This window comes from Molothrus ater, chromosome Z, assembly GCF_012460135.2.
Source record: "Molothrus ater isolate BHLD 08-10-18 breed brown headed cowbird chromosome Z, BPBGC_Mater_1.1, whole genome shotgun sequence".
In the NCBI taxonomy this organism is placed as follows: Eukaryota; Metazoa; Chordata; class Aves; order Passeriformes; family Icteridae; genus Molothrus; species Molothrus ater.
This window is the reverse complement of record NC_050511.2, coordinates 20,949,479-20,972,080: the sequence shown is the minus strand read 5'-3', so window position 1 is coordinate 20,972,080 and position 22,602 is coordinate 20,949,479. Positions and strand designations below refer to the sequence as shown.

Here is a 22,602-nt window from a genome sequence, read left to right as displayed (position 1 = left end):
GCAAGTGACGTGCACGGCGCGGTTCGGACGGCGGGAAGCGGCCATGGTAGTAACGGGCGGGAGTGGGGGGCGGGCGAGCCCCGGGCGGCCCGCGGCGCTCAGGGGCACCCCGGCGCCCCGACATCTCGGCGCCGGGAGGCGGTCTCGGCTGCTGGGGGCGCGGGGCTGCTTTGCAGGGAGGGTGCTGTCTTCCCGGCTGGGAAGGGGCGAGGTTCATCCCTGGGCTGTGTGCTGGGATGTCCCGCCTAACGTCCTGCCGCCGTTGTGCTGCGGGGGTTGGCGGTGGGGGCTTCCCGTCTCACCTCTTTTGCGATGTTGTTTGTACCCCACCGATATTTTGCTTCCTAAGGCGCCTTCGTATCTCTTTCACAAACCTTCTGTCGCTTTCCTCTCCCCTCCCTCGCCGTCTGCCCGCAGCTGGTCGTTGTGTGCTGGGTCACGGGACGCATTTCGCCTTCTTCATGTGTGTGTACGGGTATGAAAGGGACAGTGCCAAGAGAATGGATGCAGGTTCTGCTCTGCTGTGCCCAGCAATAGGACGAGAGGCAATGGGCAGAAGCTGATGCACAAGAAGTTTCACCTGAACATGAGGAAGAACTTTACCGTGCAGGTGACCATGCACTGGAACAGATTGCCCAGAGCGGTTGTGGAGTCTCCGTCACTGGAGATACTCGAGCACCATCTGGACACAATCCTGTGCCGTGTCCTCTGGGATGACCCTGCTTAAAACGGGAGGTTGGACCAGATGACCCCCTGTGGTCCCTTCCAACCTGACCCATCCTGTGATTTTTTTGTAAAGCCTTGGCTAGCATAGAGCCTACACTTGGACATGTGTGTATTTCTTACCTAATTATATAGTCCTAAAACAAAGTAAGAAGGAATAACTTGTTGAAAATGGAAGACATTAGTATTAATGCCTAAAAATCTTTCAGTTTTCAGGTATGGTGTGGAAATAGAAATGTAATTTAACCATACTGAACTGGGGAAAACTGCAAGCTACGAGAAAATAAGATCTGAAAGTGACATTTCATTGTGTGTACTGTGTAAGGTAGATAAGAGCACAGCATTAAGGACGGCAAGTCAGTTTGGCTTGTGAGAGCCCTGTCATGTTTCACAATATGCACATTTTGAAATGTTGTATGAAATTGACCCAGAAATTTAAAGTTATCATAGAATAATTTCATAATTTTTGTGTGATGGAGGTTTTTTGTCTTTCTCTTCAGAGAAGAGAAAGCATTATTATTCCATATAATGCTTTAATAGTGATGAATTATAGTAATGCAGGGGATATGGGCGGAATAGGTTTTTATCCCACCCCATGACCCCTTTTGAGTTTCCAAAGCATGGGATTCTTTTTCTCCCTTTTATGCTTCTGTCTCCCCACTATCCTCCCAAACTCCCTTTGTCTTTTTTTTTTTTTGTCTGAGAAAAAACTGCTTAGTTTCTTTCTTAGTTTCTTCCTTCTGGGCAGTCTTTGCTGGAGGCATTTCAGACGTCTTAATAAATTATGGGAACTGGTTCTGTTTTATATTATGGAGCCATTCCAAGACTCTTAAGAAGATAATGATCTTCCTTTCCAAAATCTATGCTCACTAGTTCTTATAAGATCATGGTAACCTAGATTTTGTAGAGCTCTGTTTTAAATGCAAGAAATTTGCCAGGAAGACTTAGTAGAAGTATTGGCTATGTATGAGTTCTCTAGTGTAATTCCAGCATTCAGTGAGATGTTCTGATTCTCTTTCCTCATCCACTTTGCTATGAGGTGCTTGAACTTTGCAAGTACTAGTAGAATATTTCACTCCTTTTAAAGAATAATAATAATTTTCTCTGATGCTATGTTTTTGTACTGAAAAAGAACAAAAGATTTAGTTAGTAATTTATGCTTCAATCAGAAGTAGAAAAGTGTAATTCTTCTCTAGATCACTATCTATTTTTAACCTTTCTGTTTAATCTCTATGTGTTTGGTGGGTCTAGTGACCCATTAAGGTATTTTTAAAGGCTTCCTGCATTTGGTATATCTAGCCTGTTGATTGTTTTCCCTGGGAAAAAAAATTCAGTCCTTCTTATTTTTCCCCTGTTAATTGCTGCTGTCATTCAGGTATCTCTTAAGTGAGAAACATACAAATTCATAAATTAATTCCAGCTGTTTCTTTCTGACCCAGCAGTTTCTCAAAGTTTTTAATTTAACTTGGGTTGATTTTTATTTTGGCTCCCCAGGTGCTCTCTTTCCTTTGTTGTCTGTACGTTCTTTCAGGTTCTTTTGTTTGTTTCTCTATTAACTTTGAGGGTGCTAAATTTGTTAATCAAAAATATTCTGAATTCAAATGAAAGAGAAATAGATTACAGGTTTATTGACAGAACAGAAGTGCTTAAAAATAAACATATAAACATATATATAAAATGTATAATAAATATTGCAGATAAATGGAGGTAGAGTGTGGCTTTGTAGATGTAACATGTAGATGTTAGCTTTGTAACTCTTATTATTTCTACAATAAAGTTGTTGGAAAATAAAGAAGCCATTGCAAATAATCAAAGCAGTTATGAAAATTTAGGATTTTGTCATTCAATTTTAAAAGTAAATTATTAGTGTCTTCTTAGACACTGATTCTACTTAGTTATATAGTTAGCAGATTTTACTTAATGGCTGGGTGCTTTCTAAAACTATGGAGGAGTTAGCTAAAAGCTTTGGATTAAGGGAGTTTATTCTGTTGCATAGTTGATCTGAAATGGCAAGGATGATTAAGTAATCAGTTATTGTAGATCTACATGATAACTGTTCTCTTTGCTTGTTAATAGGCTGAATGTTTATCAGAAATAAGTAACACAGCTGGTCCTGTCGAAGCCAGGGAAGAACTCTTGGATGAATGTGAGAGTATTTGGAAGCAGATGGAAGAGGTATGCAAATATAAATGATAGATGAGGTTTATTATAGAGCTTTTTCAGAATTATTTTATTCACCACATGCTTGCCCCACCCTCTCCAAAGAAACATAAAACCAAACCATGCAACCAACCAAAAAACGCACACAAGCAAAAAATCACAAACAGAAAAAAAACCAGAAAAAAAAAGGAAATAGTATCTTCAGAAAGGTCAAATGTAGAAGTGCTTGGAGGGGTGGAGAATGCTTTGTAGAGTCAATGTGCTGTTGTTACTATTTATTTAGTGTGGGAGTGTATATTAAAATTATGGAAAATGAAACAATTTATTTGTGTTGTGGTAGTACCAGCATACAGAGACCCTTCTCTCTTCAGCCTCACAAAAGATGGGATTCCATTTCACACGTCCTTTGGATCTTAGAGGAGAGAGAGGCAGCAGAGGACAGTGATGCCTCCCTATGCTTACTCCCTTGCAAACTCACAGTTACATTGTCATGGTTAAAACTTCTCTCTTGTACATAGCACAATATGTTAACAAATAACAGTTATGGGGTGGTTATTTTTATTTTCTGGATTCCCAGAAAAGATAAACTTCTGTCAGTTCTTAGGGAATACTGTTCAGCCTTGTCCATGACTCTCTTCTCAGTTTCTCATCTTCTTCATCTGTTCAATGCCTTTCCCCATATAAACTTTTCACTCATAACTTGTCTTTTCACTCAAAGAATACATCTTTCTTTAGCTGCTACTTCTCTCCTTCAGAGTTAATTAAGTTCTACTTTACTGTGCTGTGATTTCAAAGCTTTTCTTAATTTGCTCTTCTGGGTTAGGGTATAGGGGATGTGGAAGGATCCAAGTTAAAATTCATTTATTTCTATATTTAAAAAGTTGTTTTTAAATTTCTAAGAATTGCATTTTGTTCTTACAAAAGAGAAGAGTAAACAACTTTCTTTGTGTTTTATTTATTTTTGTTTCTACCAAGTGTCAGAGCAAGCTAATGCTTCTAGGAACAGAGACACTGCTACCACCAGATGCCAAGGTAAGACAGTGAGTTTTTAAAAATATTTCATTTTCTGCTAAGACCGTAGAATCAGAGAATAGCCTGGCTTAGAAAGGCCCTTAAAGATCATCTAGTTCTAACCCAGGCATAGGCAGAGACGCCTTCAACTAAATTAGGTTGCTTTAAGCCTCTTCCAGCCTGGCCTGGAACCCTTTTAGGGATGGGGCATCTGCAGCTTCTCTGGGCAACCAGTTCCAGTGTCTCTGTGCTTACACAATAAAGAATTTATTCCCAGTATCTAATCTAAACCTGCCCTCTATCATCTTAAGGCCATTTCCCCATACCCTATCACTACATGCACTTGTAAACAGTCTCTCTTCTTTCTTTTAGGCCCCATTCAGGTACTGGAAGGTCCTATAGTGTTTCCCTGGAGCCTTCTCCAGGCTGAACAAACTCAACTCCCCTCACCTATCTTTATAGGAGAGGTATTCCAGCCCCTCCAATCATATTTGTGGTTCTCCTCCAGACTTAACTTGAGCAAGTTCACATCCTTCTTATGTTAGGAACCCCAGAGCTGGAGGCAGCACTCAAGGTGGGGTCTCACCAGAGCAGAGTGGAGGGGCAGAGTCCCCTACCTTCACCTACCTGTTGGCCATGCTGTATTTGATGCAGGGTTGTGATTTGGTTTCTGGACTGCAAGTGCATGTGTCCAACTTCTCATCCACCAGGATTCCCAGATCTTTCTTGGCAGGGCTGCTCTCACTCAGCCTATATTGATACTGGGGGTTGGTTGCCCTGACCCAGGCATAGGACCTTGTGCTTGGTCTTGTTAAACTTCAGAAGTTTCATACTAGTGTAGCTCTCAAGCCTGTCCAAGTCCCTCTGGATGCCATACCTTCCTGGCAGTGTGTCAATTGTCCCACACAGCCTGGTGCTGTCACTGACTTGCTGAGGGTGCCCTTGATCCCACTGTCCACGTCCCTGACAAAGATGTTTATAGTGCCTGTCTCAGAAACAGGGCCTATGGAATGCCCCTCATCGTGGATCTTCACCTGAATGCTGAACTGTTGACTGTACCTGAGTGTCACCATCCAGCCAATTCCTTACCCACTGAGCAGTCTGTCACATCTGTGTCTCAAGAGTTTAGTGACAAGCATGTTGTTCCAAACCGTGTCAAATGCTTTGCACAGCTCCCAAATAGATGACATCAGTAGCTCTTCCCTTATGCACCAATGCCCTAATCCTGTTATAGGAAGCCACCCAATTTGTCAGGTGAGATTTGCCTTTAAATTCATGTTGCTTAACAACAGTTGCCTCTTAATTTTCCACATATCTTAGCGTAATTTCAAGGAGGATCTGCTCATTGGTCTTGCTGGGCACAGAGGTGAGACTGATCAATCTGTACTTTACAGATTTTTGGTTTTGTCATCTTAATAATATGGGTTGTGTGTCTCCTTTTCCAGTTGGTGGGATCTTCACCAGACTGCCATGACTTTTCAAATGTGATGGATAGTGGCTTTACCACTTCACCTGCCAGTTCCCTGTGGTGGGTTTAATCCTATCTGGCCAGCTTAGCTGTTCATCACTCGCCTCTTCATCTTTACAGGGGAGAGGAAATATAACTGAAGCCTCAGGAATCAAGATCAGGACAGATTTTCTCTTACTAAGTTTGAAAAATGCAACCAATAAATGACCAACATAGGCAACAAAATGGGAGGAGAAGGGGATGTAACTTCAATACTTGTTTGGACTTTTCCCTAATCAGTGCATATGTAATTTTTTCTTGTTAAATGTCATTGTTGTGCTATCCCTTACAGTATCCTTGGGGACTGTGCAGCTGTGGGATGAGCAGGTTCACAGTGTGCTGGGTAAAGACCTGTTGAAACAGAGAGCTCAGTGGGGTGCAGTGACTGGGGCTGTATCTGGCTAGTGACCAGCCACCAGTGGTGTTCCTCAGGGTGGAGCTCAGCTCTGTTCTACGTGTTTATCAGTGATCTGGATGAAGGACTGGAATGGCTGATGACTCCAAACGGGATGATGGTTGGCACTCTGGAGGGACCAGAGGCCTTGCAGAGGGATTGAGCTAGCTTAGAACATTGGGCAATCCTCAGTGGCATGACATCTAATGTCAGCAAGCCAGCAGGAAAGGAGTGGCTGTTGGGCAGCCCTGCAGGAAGGGCTCTGAGGGCGCTGCCTGACAGCGGCTCAGGGCGAGCCCACAGGGTGCCCTGGCAGCCCGGAGGGCAAACGGCATCCCGGGAGCCTGGAGGGTGGCACTGCCAGCCCCAGGAGAGGGGACAGAGCCCACAGGGTGCCCTGGCAGCCCGGAGGGCAAACGGCATCCCGGGAGCCTGGAGGGTGGCACTGCCAGCCCCAGGAGAGGGAACAGAGCCCGGAGGGCAAACGGCATCCCGGGAGCCTCGAGTGTGATACTGCCAGCCCCAGGAGAAGGGATTGTCCCTGTGTTCAGGGCTGTGCAGCCTCACCTGCAGTGCTCAGTGAAGTTCTGCGCCCCACAGTTTGAGAAGGTTGTGAAGGTCCCTTGAGTGCATCCAGAGGAGGGCAACAAAGCTGGTGAGAGGCTGGAAGGCATGTCCTGTGAGGAACTGCTGAGGACTCTGGGCTTCTCTACTTTGTAGAGAAGGAGCTGAGGGGTTTTTTCTGATTACTTTCTACATCTTCCTCAGGGAAGTGGAGATGGAGATGCTGATATCTTCTCCCTGATATCTACTGATATTATATGTGGGAATGGTTTAAAGATATGCAAAGGGTGGATCAGAAATGACATTAGAAAGTATTTCTTTATCTGTATGAACCTTCCTCTGTAGGGCCTTCACAACTCTGCCAGTTCTGACTCCTTCTCATTTCCCCCTTTTGAAAAAATAATAGAAACATTCCATGATCCCCGTGAATTACTGTAGAATATTTTGAAGAAACTAGTGTTCTATTGTAATAGATGCTCATTTGTTTTCTGCTGTATTAACTTAACAATTCGATTTCTATCCTGTTCCACCTCATTTTATGCCAATGCAACTCAACACACTTCAAGAGATCCTTCTTTTCTTGTTACACAGCTTTCCTTGTTAATGCTACAGTGGAAAGCTTTAACAGTAGATTTTCGTCGGTGGCAAGCAAGAAATCCTGAAGGTAAGTAACTGTTTTCTTGTAAAGAATGTTTATATAACCTACTGCAAAGTTTCTTTCATCTAGGCCATGAGTGTATTGAATGTCTGCTGATTTTATTTTCATTCCATAACTACTTAAAAATTAAAATAATGCTACTTTAAAAAGTAGCATGTATGTTTCATTTCTTCATTATTTTTGCACTTTAGTTCTAAGTCAACTTGAAATTAAAAGTGAATTCCACTATAACTTAATCCTATGATTCTGGACAAATAAGTGCATGATTCATATCACAATTTATCAGTCAATTAAATGGAAAAACAACAATTAGCAGATCTCCTAACCAAATAAAAAAAGTTAATTATCCTGTTACCCTCCTTCATATTGTTTTCTGAGTGATTGTTTTTTCTCTATCTTTTATTTGTATTTCGTTTTTAGAACAGAAATATTTTGGCAAATAATTTTGTCTTTTAAGAAGCTGATACATTAACCATACATCTTCTGATTGTTTTTCTGATTAAACGTGTGTAGTGTTATGATGTGACAGTTGAAACTTTGAAATAGACCTTTAGTGCTAAGCCCTTTACACTGTAGTGAAATACCTATTTTGATTTAACAGGGTTAGGAGATTTCAAGATAAAGTGGTAAGAGCAACTAGAATTTTAAAAAAATGCAGGAATCCAGAACACTTACTGATTCTGAGAAGCACAAACCACTGAGACTAGTGGTAGTTCTTATGTTTGTTAGGCATTATCAGTCAAAAGGTATCAATTCCTCAGTTCTTCAAAGTTCTCTTTGTACATAAGCACCACTGCTGATAAATTTTACCCTCTTGCAAGGCTGATGTGGCCAGACACTGGAAATAAAAGCATTCAGGATCTAAGTGTGAGTAAAGTAATCTTTGTTTTCAGATGTCCCATATGGACATTACTAAAACAGTTCACACTACACTATCATTAATATTCTGGTAGTACTCATGGTTATGTCTCCTGTCAAGGACCTGTTAGCACCTGTCAAACAAGTAAAACTTCTAGTTAATCTTTAAATTAATATATTGACTCAATTGAATATTTTTATGCCAGTAAAGCTTGGTTTTATAGTATTTGCAAAATTATAGGAATGTGTTATAGACAGCATGTGGTGATTTCCAATGTTTTGTCATTTAGCCAAATGGAAATGCCTTTTCAGATCAACATCAGAGGCAGTTCTCCAACTTTTTTCAAAGTCTATGTATTTGCTGCATCTCATCACTAAATAAGAGAAGCTGGGATTTTTTTTTTGTATAAACAGATACTGTTGCTGTATTAGAATAAATTCATAGTTCAGTGTTTTAAGCCTCACTCCAAGAACTGTCAGCCTCCAGTGCTACTGAGGTATGTAGACCAAAGGCATGTCATTGAATGAATTTGGAACATACTGGTTACTGGCTGCTGTTCATGAATAAGTTGCTGGCTTAAAGCAAATTAATTGAAAGAACTTAGTTTTTATCTGGGTAAAATACCTGAGGCTGTTAGATTTCCGTACTAAAATATGTATATTAAACTTCAAGCTATTGGCTTAAAAATATCCTTGGCCTATTTTTTTGGCTTGCTGACTTACTTTGTTCAACCATGCTTTCTTCTTCCCAGATGATAATATTTCTTATTAGAAATCCTATTTTTTTAATAGAGAATTGTCTATAATTAATACTTTACAACCAAATCTCTGCCTTTTTTGGCTCCCTTTCCAGTGGAAGAAAAAATCCTGCTAAGAATTTGAATAGAGTTATGGTGCTTGTATGGATGGAAATGAGGAGTCCCCTTTTCTTATTTCTCTGTCTTGCCTTCTTTCTACCTACAATTTGTTTTGAAGGAGGAATTACTTAATTGAAAACATTATCTGATTATATCTAAATAAAAATAGCAGAAATACTGATTTAATACAATTTATTAATAGAGCATGAATGTCAGGCCATCTTGTAACTTTGGTTTTAGCTTTTAATAGTGGCCAGTTCATTTCCTGTAAATGAGGACCTGTCAGCATTTCAGTCTTAAACCTTATTTTCAGAGGTTATAGTTTGGCAGTTCTACATTTTTTGAGCACAATATTGGCAAGCAGACTTGAATTCACGATGCAAATTTTATTTTTGCAAAGCTTTTGCTTTAGTGTCTTTTTCTTTCTCAATTTCTGGTATTATTTATGTAGCTCTAGATCTGCTAAATCAGCTGAATTAAAACTTCTAAAAAAGCTTTTGGCTTATAAAAATAAAATTTAACTTTTACCTTTGCAAAATCAGGAAGTGAAAGCAACCATATTTTAAACCATTTCAAACAGTTGTGGTCTCTGCATAAATTCTGTTTTTCTTTGCAAAATAGCAGTATTCTGCCAAATACCTTTTTGTTTTATTTTAATATGAGTTTCTGTATAAACATGTGCATAGTAGTTGCTTTTACATTCCTAGCATCTGGTAGTATTTTTCTTAGTAATTGTACTGTTTATCACTAGGCAATTCTCTCTGACATTTGATTTTTTTGCAAGTGTAGTGATTCAACAAAACTGAAAAAGATTTAATTGATGTGGATTGAGCAAGCAGTGAATTTACAGCAGCAGCTGGCATAAATGTGTTGTCCCAGTGTTTTAGATCTGCATTGTTCCTTCACTAAATTATGGCTAGTGATTTCTTTCCCAGGAACACAGGGCCTTCTATTCTGATACTCACACAGTATGAACAGTGAATGGCAAGCATGAACTCAGGATCAGGTGTCTAGAAATAAAGAAGCGTTATGAGGCAGTTGCAAAAATTGGTAATATTTGGTAAGGGAAGGCTTATAAAGATCATGTCAGCAGGAAGTAGCAGGAGGAAGAATTCTATGGGTTTTTTTCAGATGTACTAGTGAATGTGAATAAAAGCTCACCAATTAATTTTATCACATGTAGGTAGTAGATTCATGTAAATAAAGAAATCTTACTCCAATAAAGAACAGACCAATGTCTCCTGCAGCTCTTAAGTTTGAGTGGAAGCAGAGTACTTAAATTTTGTGTCAAGATTTAGAAACAGTAATTTTCCAATTTTTTTTGACTAAAAGGAGTTTTATTGAAGAATTTAATTTAATGCATTTTTTGATGCTTCAGTAGTTTTTCTGATTTTCATCTCAGAACAAACAGTGCTTTTAAAACTACTAATCTAAAGCTCCTTAAAATTTTTGAGGTAAGTACTATAGCATTACCAAAGAAAGTGCTTTTCTGAATTTATTAAATAGACTGTGTGTATTTAGGAGATGTTTAATGCTGTCATGAGAGGGTTTAGGATTTCCTTTTTGATTAAGGAATTTTTATTTAAGTAATTATTTGTAAGATTGGAGATTTCAAGCCCAAACTTGCACCAAAAAATCTGCCTATAAAGATTTTAATCTGTTAGAATAGCTTTCATTTCTCCTGTTAATGTATTGAAATAGTTCAAAAAAGTCATATGTTTATGCAGAAGCTGCAAGTTGACATGGATCTGAGAATTGATTGGAGTCTGTTGAATGCTGTAAAAAACAAGAATTTAACTTTTCATTCTGAAAATGCATGAGTCATAAATCACTGCATTTTGTAGAAGCATTCTGGAGAAAAATTTTCATCTTCTTGAATTGTACTTTGGATTCACTTAGGTATTGCTGTCGCTCAGTGTTTTGAGTTAGGGTATTGGCCTTCTGGGCCATTCATCTCCCTACTGTTTTTGTGAACAGTAAGGATGGTGACATGCTTCTGAAGTTATAAAACTAGGTTCTATAGTCCTGATCAAGCATTTAGGAGGCTATTTAACAAGGAATTGGAGGACTGGAAGAATTTGATTGCCCACATTTGTAATGTTAATGGAATGCCTTCTGCTGAAAAAATCAGGCTTGATTGTCTTGATATGTATAGACATACGCTGTTTATTCATCATGCACCCTCACCAATGTATTTGGAGCCAGTTCAGGTATAAAAATAACACACAAGCATTAACACTGCACTTTTTTCAGTCTAATTTAATTTGCTGAATAGTGATAGTAGGTTAACCCGGCAGGACACCACAGCATGTGGTTAAACTGCTGCTGAGAGCCAAACTGTTTTTCAGAAGTTACACAAATTTCTCTCTAGCCACTCTGCTTTTCAGTATAAATAAATCTTTATCATCCAATGGAAAAAATAAACAATTAATTTTATTTTTCAGTAATTTCTACCAATCCAGATGTACTGTTAGAATTGGGAAAAGAAGAGGTAAGTTTAATAAAATTTTGTTGGGAAAAAAACCAATACATGCAATTGCTGCATTTTCCTATGACTGTTCCTAGGGTGGACTGCTAAAATGCTGTGTATTTTCCTTCAGCCATTTATGTTGTTCTGATGCTTTCTTTCCCCCTCTAGTATAACTAGTAAAATTTCCTAGTTGTGATGAGTGAGGTTTTAAACTGACTTATTGCACAAGTCACTTAGTAGTGTACAATAAACAGTATTTTGCCTCTGGAGACACCATCTAATCACAGTAGCTCAGCAAACTTATCTGCATGCAATGAAAATGATGTGACAATCGACATCCCTGCTACATTAATGCTCCAAGGCCTCACTTAAGATTGGAATCCTGGTGGCGCTGGATGCCACCAGGAGACAAATCTTGACTGATGACCATGCCTTGCAGACTTCATCATCATCTGTAACATTGTGCAGCAGGGTCCATTTCTAGACCTGAAGCCTACACACTGTACTTTTCAAGATTACTTTCAGTTAACATTGCTCAAGGGCAAGAAGATCCACTCAGAATTCTGTTTTCAAGTTGATCTGTGGCTGAATTTTAATTGCTAATTTGTCACAGAATGGCTGGAGTTAGAAGGGACCTCTGGAGATAGAATCATAGGATAGTTTAGATTGGAAAAGGCCTCTAAGATGATCGAGTCCAACAATCCAAATCCACCACTAAACCCTGCCCCTAAGTGCCTCACAGGATTGTGTCGAGGTGGCTTTTGAATATCTTTGAAGAAGGACTCTCCACAGCCTCTCTGGGCAGCCTGTTTCAGTGCTCAGTCACCCTCCAGTAAAGCAGTTTTTCCTAATTTTCAGACGGAAATTCCTGTATTTGAGTTTGGGCCTCTTGCTCCTTGTTGTTATCACTTTGTACCACTGAAAAGACACCTGCCTTTAAGATATTTGTGTGTGTTTTTTTAAACAAAATGTTATAATATATTGCATTTCGTACTTAATAGAAAATGATGTAATGTTATGTGTTTGGAAGAGTCAGTTATCTTGGACATTGAGTTCTGTGGCAATAATTTGCAAATATTTTGTTGAGTTCCTCCATTGGAAGAAAGAGCAAATCAATAATGTCTTGTGGGTAACATTATACTATATTGATGGGACATAGGAATGCTATGTGACTTGAGAATTCAAGGGTCTAATGCCTTCTAGTATCACTCACAACAGCAAATCTGACTGCTGTTAAGAGTCACTATCAAAAAGTTGTTAGGTTACACACTTTGATTGGCATGTTGATCTGATATTTGAGGATTACAGCGTTTTTTCCAGATGTTATATATATCGAGCATATTTGTTTCTGTAGCATATTTTCAGAATGTGTATTTCTTTGAGCTAAATTCCTAGGTGCTCTTATTTTGTATGGAAGCAGAAAAAATACATCCAAATCATAGGCTTATATAAGAAACATTATTTTGTACACGACCATAGTGCTCTAAAACAGGGGATCTCATAAATTTATACAAGTGTCTGAAGAGAATGGAGCCAGACTCTTCTCATTGATGCCAAGCAGTAGGACAAGAGGCCATGGGATGCACAAGAACACAAGGAAGAGCTTCTTTACTGTGCACTGGAAGAGATTGCCCAGAGAGATTGTGTAGTCTCCCTTGCTGGAGTTTGTCAAGACCTGTCTGGATGCAACCCGTGCCATGTGCTCTTGGATGACCCCTGCCTGACCAGGGAGGTTGGTCCACGTGACCCACTGTGGCCTGTCACAATGGTTAAAGAAACTTCCCCATCCAACAGTCCAGGAGCTGTGGTGTCAGTCACTAAGCCCATTCACAGCTACCCACACTCACACAGATCAGGTGTCCTTACCCGCTCAATCCTAGGTTTCCTTCTTACCTTAGGTTCACACATCCTGATCCTTAAAATAATTTAATCATGGCATAATAACAGAATAACAGCTTGAGCTGGGTGCCTCTGAGGAAGGACCCAGAAAAAAGGAATTTAATACCCTCAAAGCCAAAAGGCTTTTATGCCCTCACAGTGTAAACACAGAAAAGTCCAGGTGTCATCAGCTTCTGCCATGTCTCAATGTCCCCTCCCCTGGCAGGGCCACAGGCCCCCAGGCCCCTGTTGTCCAGAGTTGGCAGTTCATGGCCTCTTGCCTGGGGCTCTTGCCAGAGCTCAGCCCAGAGCTCAACCTGCAGCTCTGCTGCAGCTGCACCCTGAGCCACCTGCACTGAATGTGTTCCTCAACACAACCTTACGTATTCTGTGATTTCTATAATGGAAGACCCGGCCCACTGAGAGTCCACTGTTCCCTACATTCAGCAATGCCTATAGCTTCTGACTGCAGTCGTTTTATTTCTCTGTTTTTCCTGTCCCAGATGTGTCATAGCACTGAGGATCATTTAATTAATGGATGCAGTTAGTCTTTCTTTGATGCATCTTCATTTTCTGTACATTTTATGTGGTGCAAGTAGCATGGATTCATTCTTGCCAGCAGCTGCAATAGTTTAGACAATAGAGCCCTGGTGCTGTAGATGTTTTCTCCTCAGCCATTCATCAGCTGAGCAGTTCATGTGTGTACTTCAGGTAAAATTAAGTATTTTGTTAAGCTCTGTGAGTTTCAAGAAGACAATGAGCAACTGGTCACAGTGATGTTTTGAATAGCTTCTGCATTTTAAACTGGATTTTAATGTTTATTAAGGAATTGCAGATGATTTTGTTCCTCTTTATCAGATTTACAAATGTAGTCTTACATAGAACAAATACTACTGTCTGGGCTACCTGCAAACAGTTTAATTTCTATTCTTTTATAGTTGCAGAAAGTAAAAAATGATCTTGAAATGGTGCTGTCAACAGTTCAGTTAAAGAATGAACAACTGGAAGAAGATCTGAAAAGGTAATACAGTAATTTGAACTTTGGAATGCTGTAAGCTTTCTTCTTTTTTTGACTGTCCAGGGAAACTATTTATCTGTTGTGCCATTTCCTACCTTTCATGTTTCAAAGAGAACAGCAGTGGTATGAGGAACAGAAACAGACGCTAGAGACTCTTAATAAAATGGAAGATGAGGCAAATACCGAAGTTGAACATCCTTCCACAAAAAGGTATTTCTACATTTTTGAGTTACAAATTCAAGAATTTAAATATCAACAGGAGCAAATGAGCAAGTAAACTCTTAAAATTTATTCTTTGTTTTATTTAATGGATCAAATAATTGCTCAGTAATCCATATTTGAAACATGAAAGTAATGCTACTATATCCTTTGATTAGAGACAATGAATTTCTAACAATAGATAATAAGGGGTTTTTTTACTTAGGAGGGACTTTTTAGTTACTCGATTTGATCCCTTGTTTTGTTGCTATGTTTTTACTGTTAGTTTGAAAACTAGAGAACTCAATGAACTGAAAAATAAAGTACTGAAATTAAAGACCTATAAGGAAGAACTCCTGAGTGCTTTGGGTGAATTCCTGGATGAACATTTTCCCCCTCCAGAGGAAGATGAAAATATTAAAGAAAAGGTAAGACTTTTCTTTACCTATTAAATTTGAAATGTTGAGTTTATATTTAATTAGATGCAGTATCTGAAGTCACTAGCATTGAACCTGCAGTTGTATTTTGAAATAAGCATAATTTTTACAGCTGATCCTCTAGGTTTAATTTATATTTTTCAGGTTGTTTTATATTGTTTAAGGCTGTTTCCAGCTGGGTATTTTCTTTTCTTAATGCATATATCCCTTACCCAATGAAATGCATAGGAATATATTGTATTTCTTACTGAACTGCAAGCTATGCCACATTTGGAAATGGTGTGGGGTTCAGTCCAAATTGACTCTTTTTTTTTTTTTACTTGACTGGGCAAGTAGATTCCTATTTTCCTTGGCAAAGCAAATTTTAATTGTCTAACAATGTTTTTGGAACAATAAGGAAAAGTGTTTATAATTACAGAGTAGTTTGGAACGTTAACCATCAGATTTTGTTCAGACAAACTGGGTCAAAAATTATCGTAAGACCTCAGGGAGAATAGGCAGCCAGGGAGTATTTTGCATAATAAATTCAAAGTGTGCAGTAAAAATAAAACTATTACCATTAGTATTTGATAGATAAAAAAAAGCTATGAAAAAATGCAGGGTTTGATTTTGATTTCAGGAACACTTAACATTACAGAAGTTGAAATTATTTCTTTAATCCAGTTCCCTGTTATTTCGGGTAACTACATAATATAATTTCTTCAATATTATAATTGAGTTCCATTTTAGAACAAATAATTTTTTTTACTACTGTTTCTCCTGTGTTTTTTCTTCTAGCACCCCAGAATAGCTCTTTTTCCTTCTTGTGTTTATTCCTCCTGATATATTTACAGCAGCAATCTCATATCCTCTCTTTCTTTGTTTTGCTAATTGAACTAGCAACACCTTTATGTTCTCCTGCAAGATAATATTTTTCAATTCTCTAGCTTATCCTAGTAATAACCATTGTCTATGTTTGTTTTCACTTGGATTCATCTTTTTTACAACCTGCTAAGAAACAATATTATAAATAAAACTACTAGCTCACACCCATAACCAAAGCAACAAAGTACACCCTTGTCTTTTTCTGTCTGTAATTTGCAGCTAATGAATCCTGATCTTTTAATTAAAAAAAAATGTTTTGCACATAAGCACATATTTTGCATATAAAAATACCAGTGGATTTGTCAAGACATGGTGTTTATTTTCAAAGTATTATTCAAATATCTTATTTTGTTGAATCTTAGTTTTTCTTCATACCAATGCTTTCCTTTCCTGTTGTTAGTAAATGTGACATATTTTGGTATAACTCTCTCCATTTTAGAAACAGTTGCATGTAGGACAGTGTCAAATGATTTGCAAAAGTCCAAGTAGATGCCATCAGTTGTTCTTCCTTTTCCACAAATACTGTAACTCTTGTAGAAGGCCACCAAATTTGTTGGGTGTAAATGGTCTATAGTGAAGCCATGTTAGCTGTTACCTATCACTTTACTTAAACAAAAAAACTACTTTGATTAATTTCAACACAAGGTTTTATCTTTTCTTAGCTTAAATTTTATTTATACATTTCTGAACTCTTAAACAGAGTCTGTTTTCTGACAGTCTTTTTCTTTCTTTTCATTCTTTGTGAATTCATAGCTTTTCTATACCTTTTGACTCACTTGGATCACTTGGCTTAACTACAGGTACCTCTTAATCTGCATCTAAGTAATTGACTGGGAAGGCAGGACAGCAAGCCATTTTTGCCTACATTTATTGAGTGTAAGAAATACAAATTGTAATCACTGAAATGAATTAGCAATGAAATTAGCTGCTACGTTTGTTCATGAGAACACTTTATTCACTTCTCCTATCAGCTTGGTTCAGCAGTCTAGCAGCACCAAACTCTGCACATCAGCAATTTTGCTTCACTTTGTGGAAGCATGTTGTGTTCACAGTGGTTCTGTGTGAGGGCAAATGTGCAGGGTTGATGTCTGTAGGACATGGCTGCAGTATAGTTTGAACTGCTCCAAGCCTCACTGGTCTGGTTCCACCCTCCTTTCACCTGGCGACATGCATGTGGGATTGGGAGTGAGAATGGGAGTGAAGACTGCATCATAACAGCTCATGTTGGCTTCCATTGCCATGGCCCAACACCTTTAATATAGGTAGTGACTGTAGTAACGATGGTCTTGCATTTTAAATCTAGGATAAAAATCTACTTTATTTTTTTCAAGATAATAATGTGAAAAATCAGAGGCTGAGGAATATTCTTTATGCAAATCTGTCTGATCGGAAGGGTGAAGAAGGTGCCTTTCAGGCTAAATAATGAAATGCTGAGCATCCTGCTTAATGACTTTATAAGCATTAAGTGATTAGTGGTACTTAATTGTATTAGTTATAATCTTGACCAGGGAAATATATCAGCAAAGGTTGTGAAGTACCTTCCTGTTTGCTCTAAGGAGCTTTTTGCTGATAGGTAATGTCGATTCTATTTCCTCAGCCAAATATCAAGATAAGGGCATATAGATAGATGTTATTGGGTCATAACACCAGGATTTGCAGAGCTTCCATGGAGCAGGCTCTCCCTGGAAAGTGAAACTTCTGCAGGTGAGACTATTACAAACTGTGACTGGGAAAAAGGATCCAGAACTTGCCTTTCAGAATATTCTTCTTTCTTGCTTGTATTCTTCCTCTGTTCCAGAAGTGAAGCTTGTCTAAGGTGCTGCACAGCTGGTAATATCTTAGGTCTTAAATTCATGCATTCAACAGCAATGCTGAGAAAGTTAGTGGAATATTATCTCCTTTTATTTTGTTGAAACTGAAGTGCATGGGGAAAAAGAATAAAACTGGAAAATTAAAGAATCAGGTTTACCCTGCAACAGTACAAGCAGATCCATTGACATTGCTGCCAAAGGAATCTCTATAGACAAATGGCTTGATTTGCTTGCTACAAAGGAAAAGAAGTGATCTTTTAGTGATATTTTATCATTGCCTTTTATTCCACCAAAATTTTTAATTATTCTATTTCTCAGCCTTGGTAAGATAAATGTTTTAGTTGAATTCAAAGCAAGTAAGTATTCATTGTCAAATTATGAAAAAAATATTGAGGCACTATGAAATTAAGTCTTGAGTTGTGTGAAATTTCTATTATAAACATTTATTTAAAGCTCATGAAAAATATTTTTTCCTCCAACAAATTTGTTCACAGAATGTTCTGTACTACATTATAAATTTGATGTACTTGGTTTTATTAAAATGTAAACACAGATGAAAACATTATGATCACTTTAGATAAATCTCTCTTGATAATTCAAAAAATGTTACATTTGAAGTGTAGGATTTTGAACTGGTAGATTTAAATGCTACCTCTATTTCTCTCAGGACTAAGTCTAACTAAAAGTTTTCATCTTTTGTGTACTATGCAATCAAATAATTGTGTAATTATTTTACTTTGTCAATTAAAATTTTTCTTAACTGGTTTGGGGTTTTGTTAATTTGGCTGGGGGATGTTTATCTTTCCAGAACTCTTTGGCAGAGCCAGTTGTAGAACTGATAACATTGCAAGAAATTTTAGAGGTAAGATGTTTTCACTATGTAGAGATTTGAGGAATTTTTAAATATTCAGGTGTAATGATGGTGATGATGATGATGATAAAGTGTTTATTACTAATATAAATAACAGTATGTGGTATTTAGTTAAGACAGTTAACCTAGAATGATTAAGAATGTTGTGTCTACAAGAAGAGTGCAGGGAGACCTCATTGTGGCCTTCTGGTTCTAAAAGGGGGCTTATAAAAAGATGCAGAGCAACTTTTTGCATGGGGGAATAGTTTTAAATTACAAGAATAGATATTTAGATTAGCTTTCAAGAATAAATTCTTTACTGTGAGGGTGGTGAGGCAGTGGAACAGGCTGTCCAGAGAAGCTGTGGATACTCCATCCCTGGCAGTGTTCAAGGCTGGGTTGGATGGGGCTTGGAGCAATCTGATCTAGTGCAAGGTGCACCTGCCCATGGCGGGTGCTTGGAATGAGATGATCATTAAAGTACATTCCAACCCAAACCATTCTGTGAATATAGGTCAGTTTTCTATTTTAATTCCTATCAAAGTAAACCCCACACTATCACAAGAGGTGTGGCAATAATTAACTGGTTCAGCTTAGACTGGAGAATGGCTGTCTCTTATTTCTTGATTTTACAATACTTGGTTCAAAGACGTTTTATGTGCCTTAGTGGCTCATGTTGGGAGAGACAAATACTGTGTTTAACAAAACAAAAAGGTCCATTTCATGCTCTATTTTATACTGTTTCAAGAAAAATATTTCTGAAATATACATTAACAGAAGGACTAAATATGTAGCCTCAGCAGGACCAATAGTCTTGTGCATTAACTGGATTATTAACTCATACAAGGAAATCAGTTCATCCGATTCATGCATTTCTGATTGATTTTATAAGTATAGAAGCATTGCTTAGTGCAAATTTTTAATTACAGTGCAGTTTATGAATGTGAACTGCGAAGCATAATTTTTCTTCTTGTCTTAAATGTAGCATATGAAGTGAAATTTTCTGTTCCCCCTCCTTAGACAGTTCTAAGTTCTATATGTAAGGTGTCCCTGGGGAAAATTTTTTTTCTTGATGCAAAATGTGATGTATAAAAACTTGCTGGTATTAAGATGCTATTATCTAATCACTGTGTACTACCGTTTAAAGCCCAGGCTTTGGGCTTTTATCATCAAAATCATTTTACATGCTTCAAATATCTCAGCATACCTTTTAATGCCAAATTAGGCAGAGCTTGAAAACAGATCAGAATTCAGAGTGGCCACAGCCCTTGTGGAAAAAGAATTTTCAAGTTCTTTTAATGCTTTAAAATTGCTCTTCATATTTTTCTGATATTGTTAATCTCCTAAAAATGGGAACATATTCATGTTTGGAAGAACACACTATTTGAAAAATTCAAAAATTCATTTTGAATTTCAACATTGTGACCTAAATTGCCAATGTCCCTTATCTTTGTATTCAGTAGTATAGGAAGGTTTTTCTTTGTTGACTCGTGTTGTTCTAGCTTCAAGTCCCTGTTTGTTGGAACTCAGTACATCCCTCTGGATGTCCAGAGTTGCCGAGGACCCCGTCAGGGGGCTCGGAGACCCTGGCATTTAGCCCAGGGCACCTGGGGGTTTAATTTTGACCCTTGGAGCAAGTTACCAGCTTTGTATGAGGACGTGAAAGTCACACAGGTTTGAATAGTGTAATAATAAAATATTCACAGGGTGAAAATGTAGATTTTAGGATTTTTGGTATGGGGGTTATGGGGACAAGATGGAGGAATCAGGGTGTGTCTGGTCCTTCTTCTTTCTTCTTCTTGTTCTCCATTTTCTGCAGTGATGTTGGCTCTTTGGGATTGGTTTAGAGTAGAAGTGCACTGTCTAACATAGGTGATAGGTATTGGGAATTAAGAGCAAATATGATATACGTAGTTTGTAGTATAAAAAGACAGTACCGCCTCGGGGTGGTCAGAGTGCTTGTGGCTGCCTTGCTGAGCAGATCTTGGCTGGGCAGAAAGAAAATTTTATAGATAAGAATTTAATAAACAACCTCAAGACCGAAAAGTGAAGAGTCCAGACTCATTCTTCAGTTGCGCGGGCTGAAGCAGAGACATCCTACGCATCTCGGGGCAGAGAACATCAACAGCCAACCCGAGACCTGTTAAATGTGAAAAATGTTTTCTGAGGTACACATAAGTTATTACAGCCATGAAGGCTATTTTGGAGTATCAGATGTCAGAAAAAAACAAGTAAAAATTTGTCTAGAATAATGCATTTGGAGTAAATTCTCATAATTGGAAGTACAAAATATATTAACTGGAACAATTCTTCAGAATGTTCTGAAAAAAAAGAGTAGTCGTTCATTTGGGTCTTTTATTAGCAGCACTGGATGCAAAAATATAAAATCTGGTAGCAAGTATTTTGAATTTGACTTTAGCACTAAAGGGCAAAAAATATTTTGTACTTACTGAAATTGGGACAGTATAACATTCAAAAGCTCTGAGAAGAAAGATTAAATATCTAGGTTAAATAGAAAGAGCACCCTGGGATGGGTAAGGTTATTTAATCTGTAATGTGTGCAGTAGTCTCCATGAGCAATATCGTGAGGGCATGAATATGAACGGAAACAGAATGACAAAACTGATTTTGTTTTTAACTCCATTAACTAATTCTGTATCTAGATACAGCATTTAATCTACATTTATTCTGGAATAAAAGAGGATTCTGGTTCTAATTTTTATGTCAAAAAAGATGTTATGTAGCTAATTGGAAGTCCTTTGCTTTACTTCTACTTTGTACAGGTCTCATATTTCTTCTGTATAGTCCTTTTTATCTTCTATTGCCTACATCACAGTAATTTGTAAAAATTTGGTTAAAGGAGATAAAATCTAGCTGGTTTGTTAATTTCCTAAATCTATCCTTTTGGTCTTCCAGATGCTGATGAACACATTATTGACCACACCACATGAACCTTATATAACAATTAATGAGTCATTTTGGCCACCTTATATTGAGCTGCTGCTGCGATGTGGAATGGCCCTGAGACATCCAGAGGATCCAAACAGAATGCGCCTCCAAGCTTATCACAAATAGTGTGACCTACATGTGCACTTGAAAACAAAACAACACCAGTCTCTTAATTCAGGGCTAGGACATACTTAGGTTTCCTACTAAGCTTTCTTAGTATCAAACATCACTTCTTGTTGGATGATTTTTTTCTTTTATATTAAAATGGATATTTAAGAGCATAAAACATAGAAAAAGCAAAAATAATAATCTATTTTAACTGCTTACAGTTGGCCTTCAGTGTTATATCAAGATTTGCATTATGGAAGGTTTTTATCACTGCTTCTGTAAGATGCCAATTCATGTAATAGACAAATATGTTTAACAGTCCTTTTTACTTTAAAAACCATACTTTATACATTACTTCTATAGATTAGATTTCTTAGATTGCCTGAAGTTGTCTCTATTTCCTTTAGTATTTTCTTGTATTCTGTAGAGGCAAAATTCAGAATAAGACCACTCCTGTACATGGCCTTGCAAACATTTGGAACTAACAGAGAGGTATCCTCTCAAGAATGTGTTATGCCTTGTTTGTTTCTCAGAGCCCTTGCAAACAATTTTACTGGCCCGACAATAAGCATGTAGGAAAGCTGACACATCTTTCTGTGCAAGGTGCAGCAGATGTTGAGTCTATGCCTTTCACTGCACGCTTCCCAAATGGCCTACTTTGTGTTATACTATATTGCCTTACAGTATCTGTCTTCATGTTTTTAGACCTAGCTTATCAAGGCTTTTAATGGATCTCTGTTGTGTTGATCTCTACAGCTTCTACGTTATGTCAGTTGAGAGTTATCTTCTGACTCAATGCTGGCATTCTTTGCAATCTCAGTCTTTTTTGTAGCCATTTTTATTTTATTGTATTGAGTACAAAATTCTACTCTTGCTTATCTGTAGTGACTAAACTATCTTTTATTAACCAGATTTTAGTTTATTGAGGGAGGAGCTTGGGTGATTTTTTTAATTGATGGAAAAATAAAGAGTTGTATACTATCACAGAATGTCTTTGTGTGATGGTTTTTAGAATGGTGTTCATGTGATTTGGTGTGATGACTTGTAAAGATGATGTAAGGATACACGGGAGAGGTAAGGGGGACCAATCTAAGTTCCAGTATAATTGCGCTTTTTAGACCAATTAAAAGTTAAGCAAAAAAAATCATCTTGTGTAGTTTTGAGTGAATGCTGTTCATATTAACCTTCTAACTGGTGATTAAGCGTGAGTATAGAATGTGGTGCGTGGTGTTGTGCATGAGCATTGACTTCTTTTTGGTTCATATTGCTTGTGTAACTACCCTTCTG

The 22,602-nt window shown here is 37.9% G+C and overlaps 1 protein-coding gene across 7 annotated transcripts; it reads left to right on the top strand.

Moving 5' to 3' along the window:
• Positions 1-14: 14 nt before the first annotated feature.
• On the top strand, positions 15-22,394 carry CENPK (centromere protein K). Of its 7 annotated transcripts, XM_036403899.2 has the most exons (11): positions 15-46; positions 418-610; positions 2,800-2,898; positions 3,859-3,915; positions 6,951-7,023; positions 11,177-11,223; positions 14,019-14,101; positions 14,210-14,308; positions 14,583-14,724; positions 18,217-18,270; positions 21,175-22,394. In XM_036403899.2, the coding sequence occupies exons 2-11, from the start codon at positions 563-565 to the stop codon at positions 21,331-21,333; spliced, it is 861 nt and encodes a 286-aa protein (XP_036259792.1). In that variant the 5' UTR covers positions 15-46; positions 418-562; the 3' UTR covers positions 21,334-22,394. The 7 variants fall into 7 exon arrangements, with proteins under 7 accessions (XP_036259792.1, XP_036259793.1, XP_054373977.1 ...); XM_036403900.2 differs by lacking the exon at positions 418-610 and having other exon boundaries at positions 23-46; XM_054517999.1 differs by lacking the exon at positions 15-46 and having other exon boundaries at positions 410-610.
• Positions 22,395-22,602: the final 208 nt, after the last annotated feature.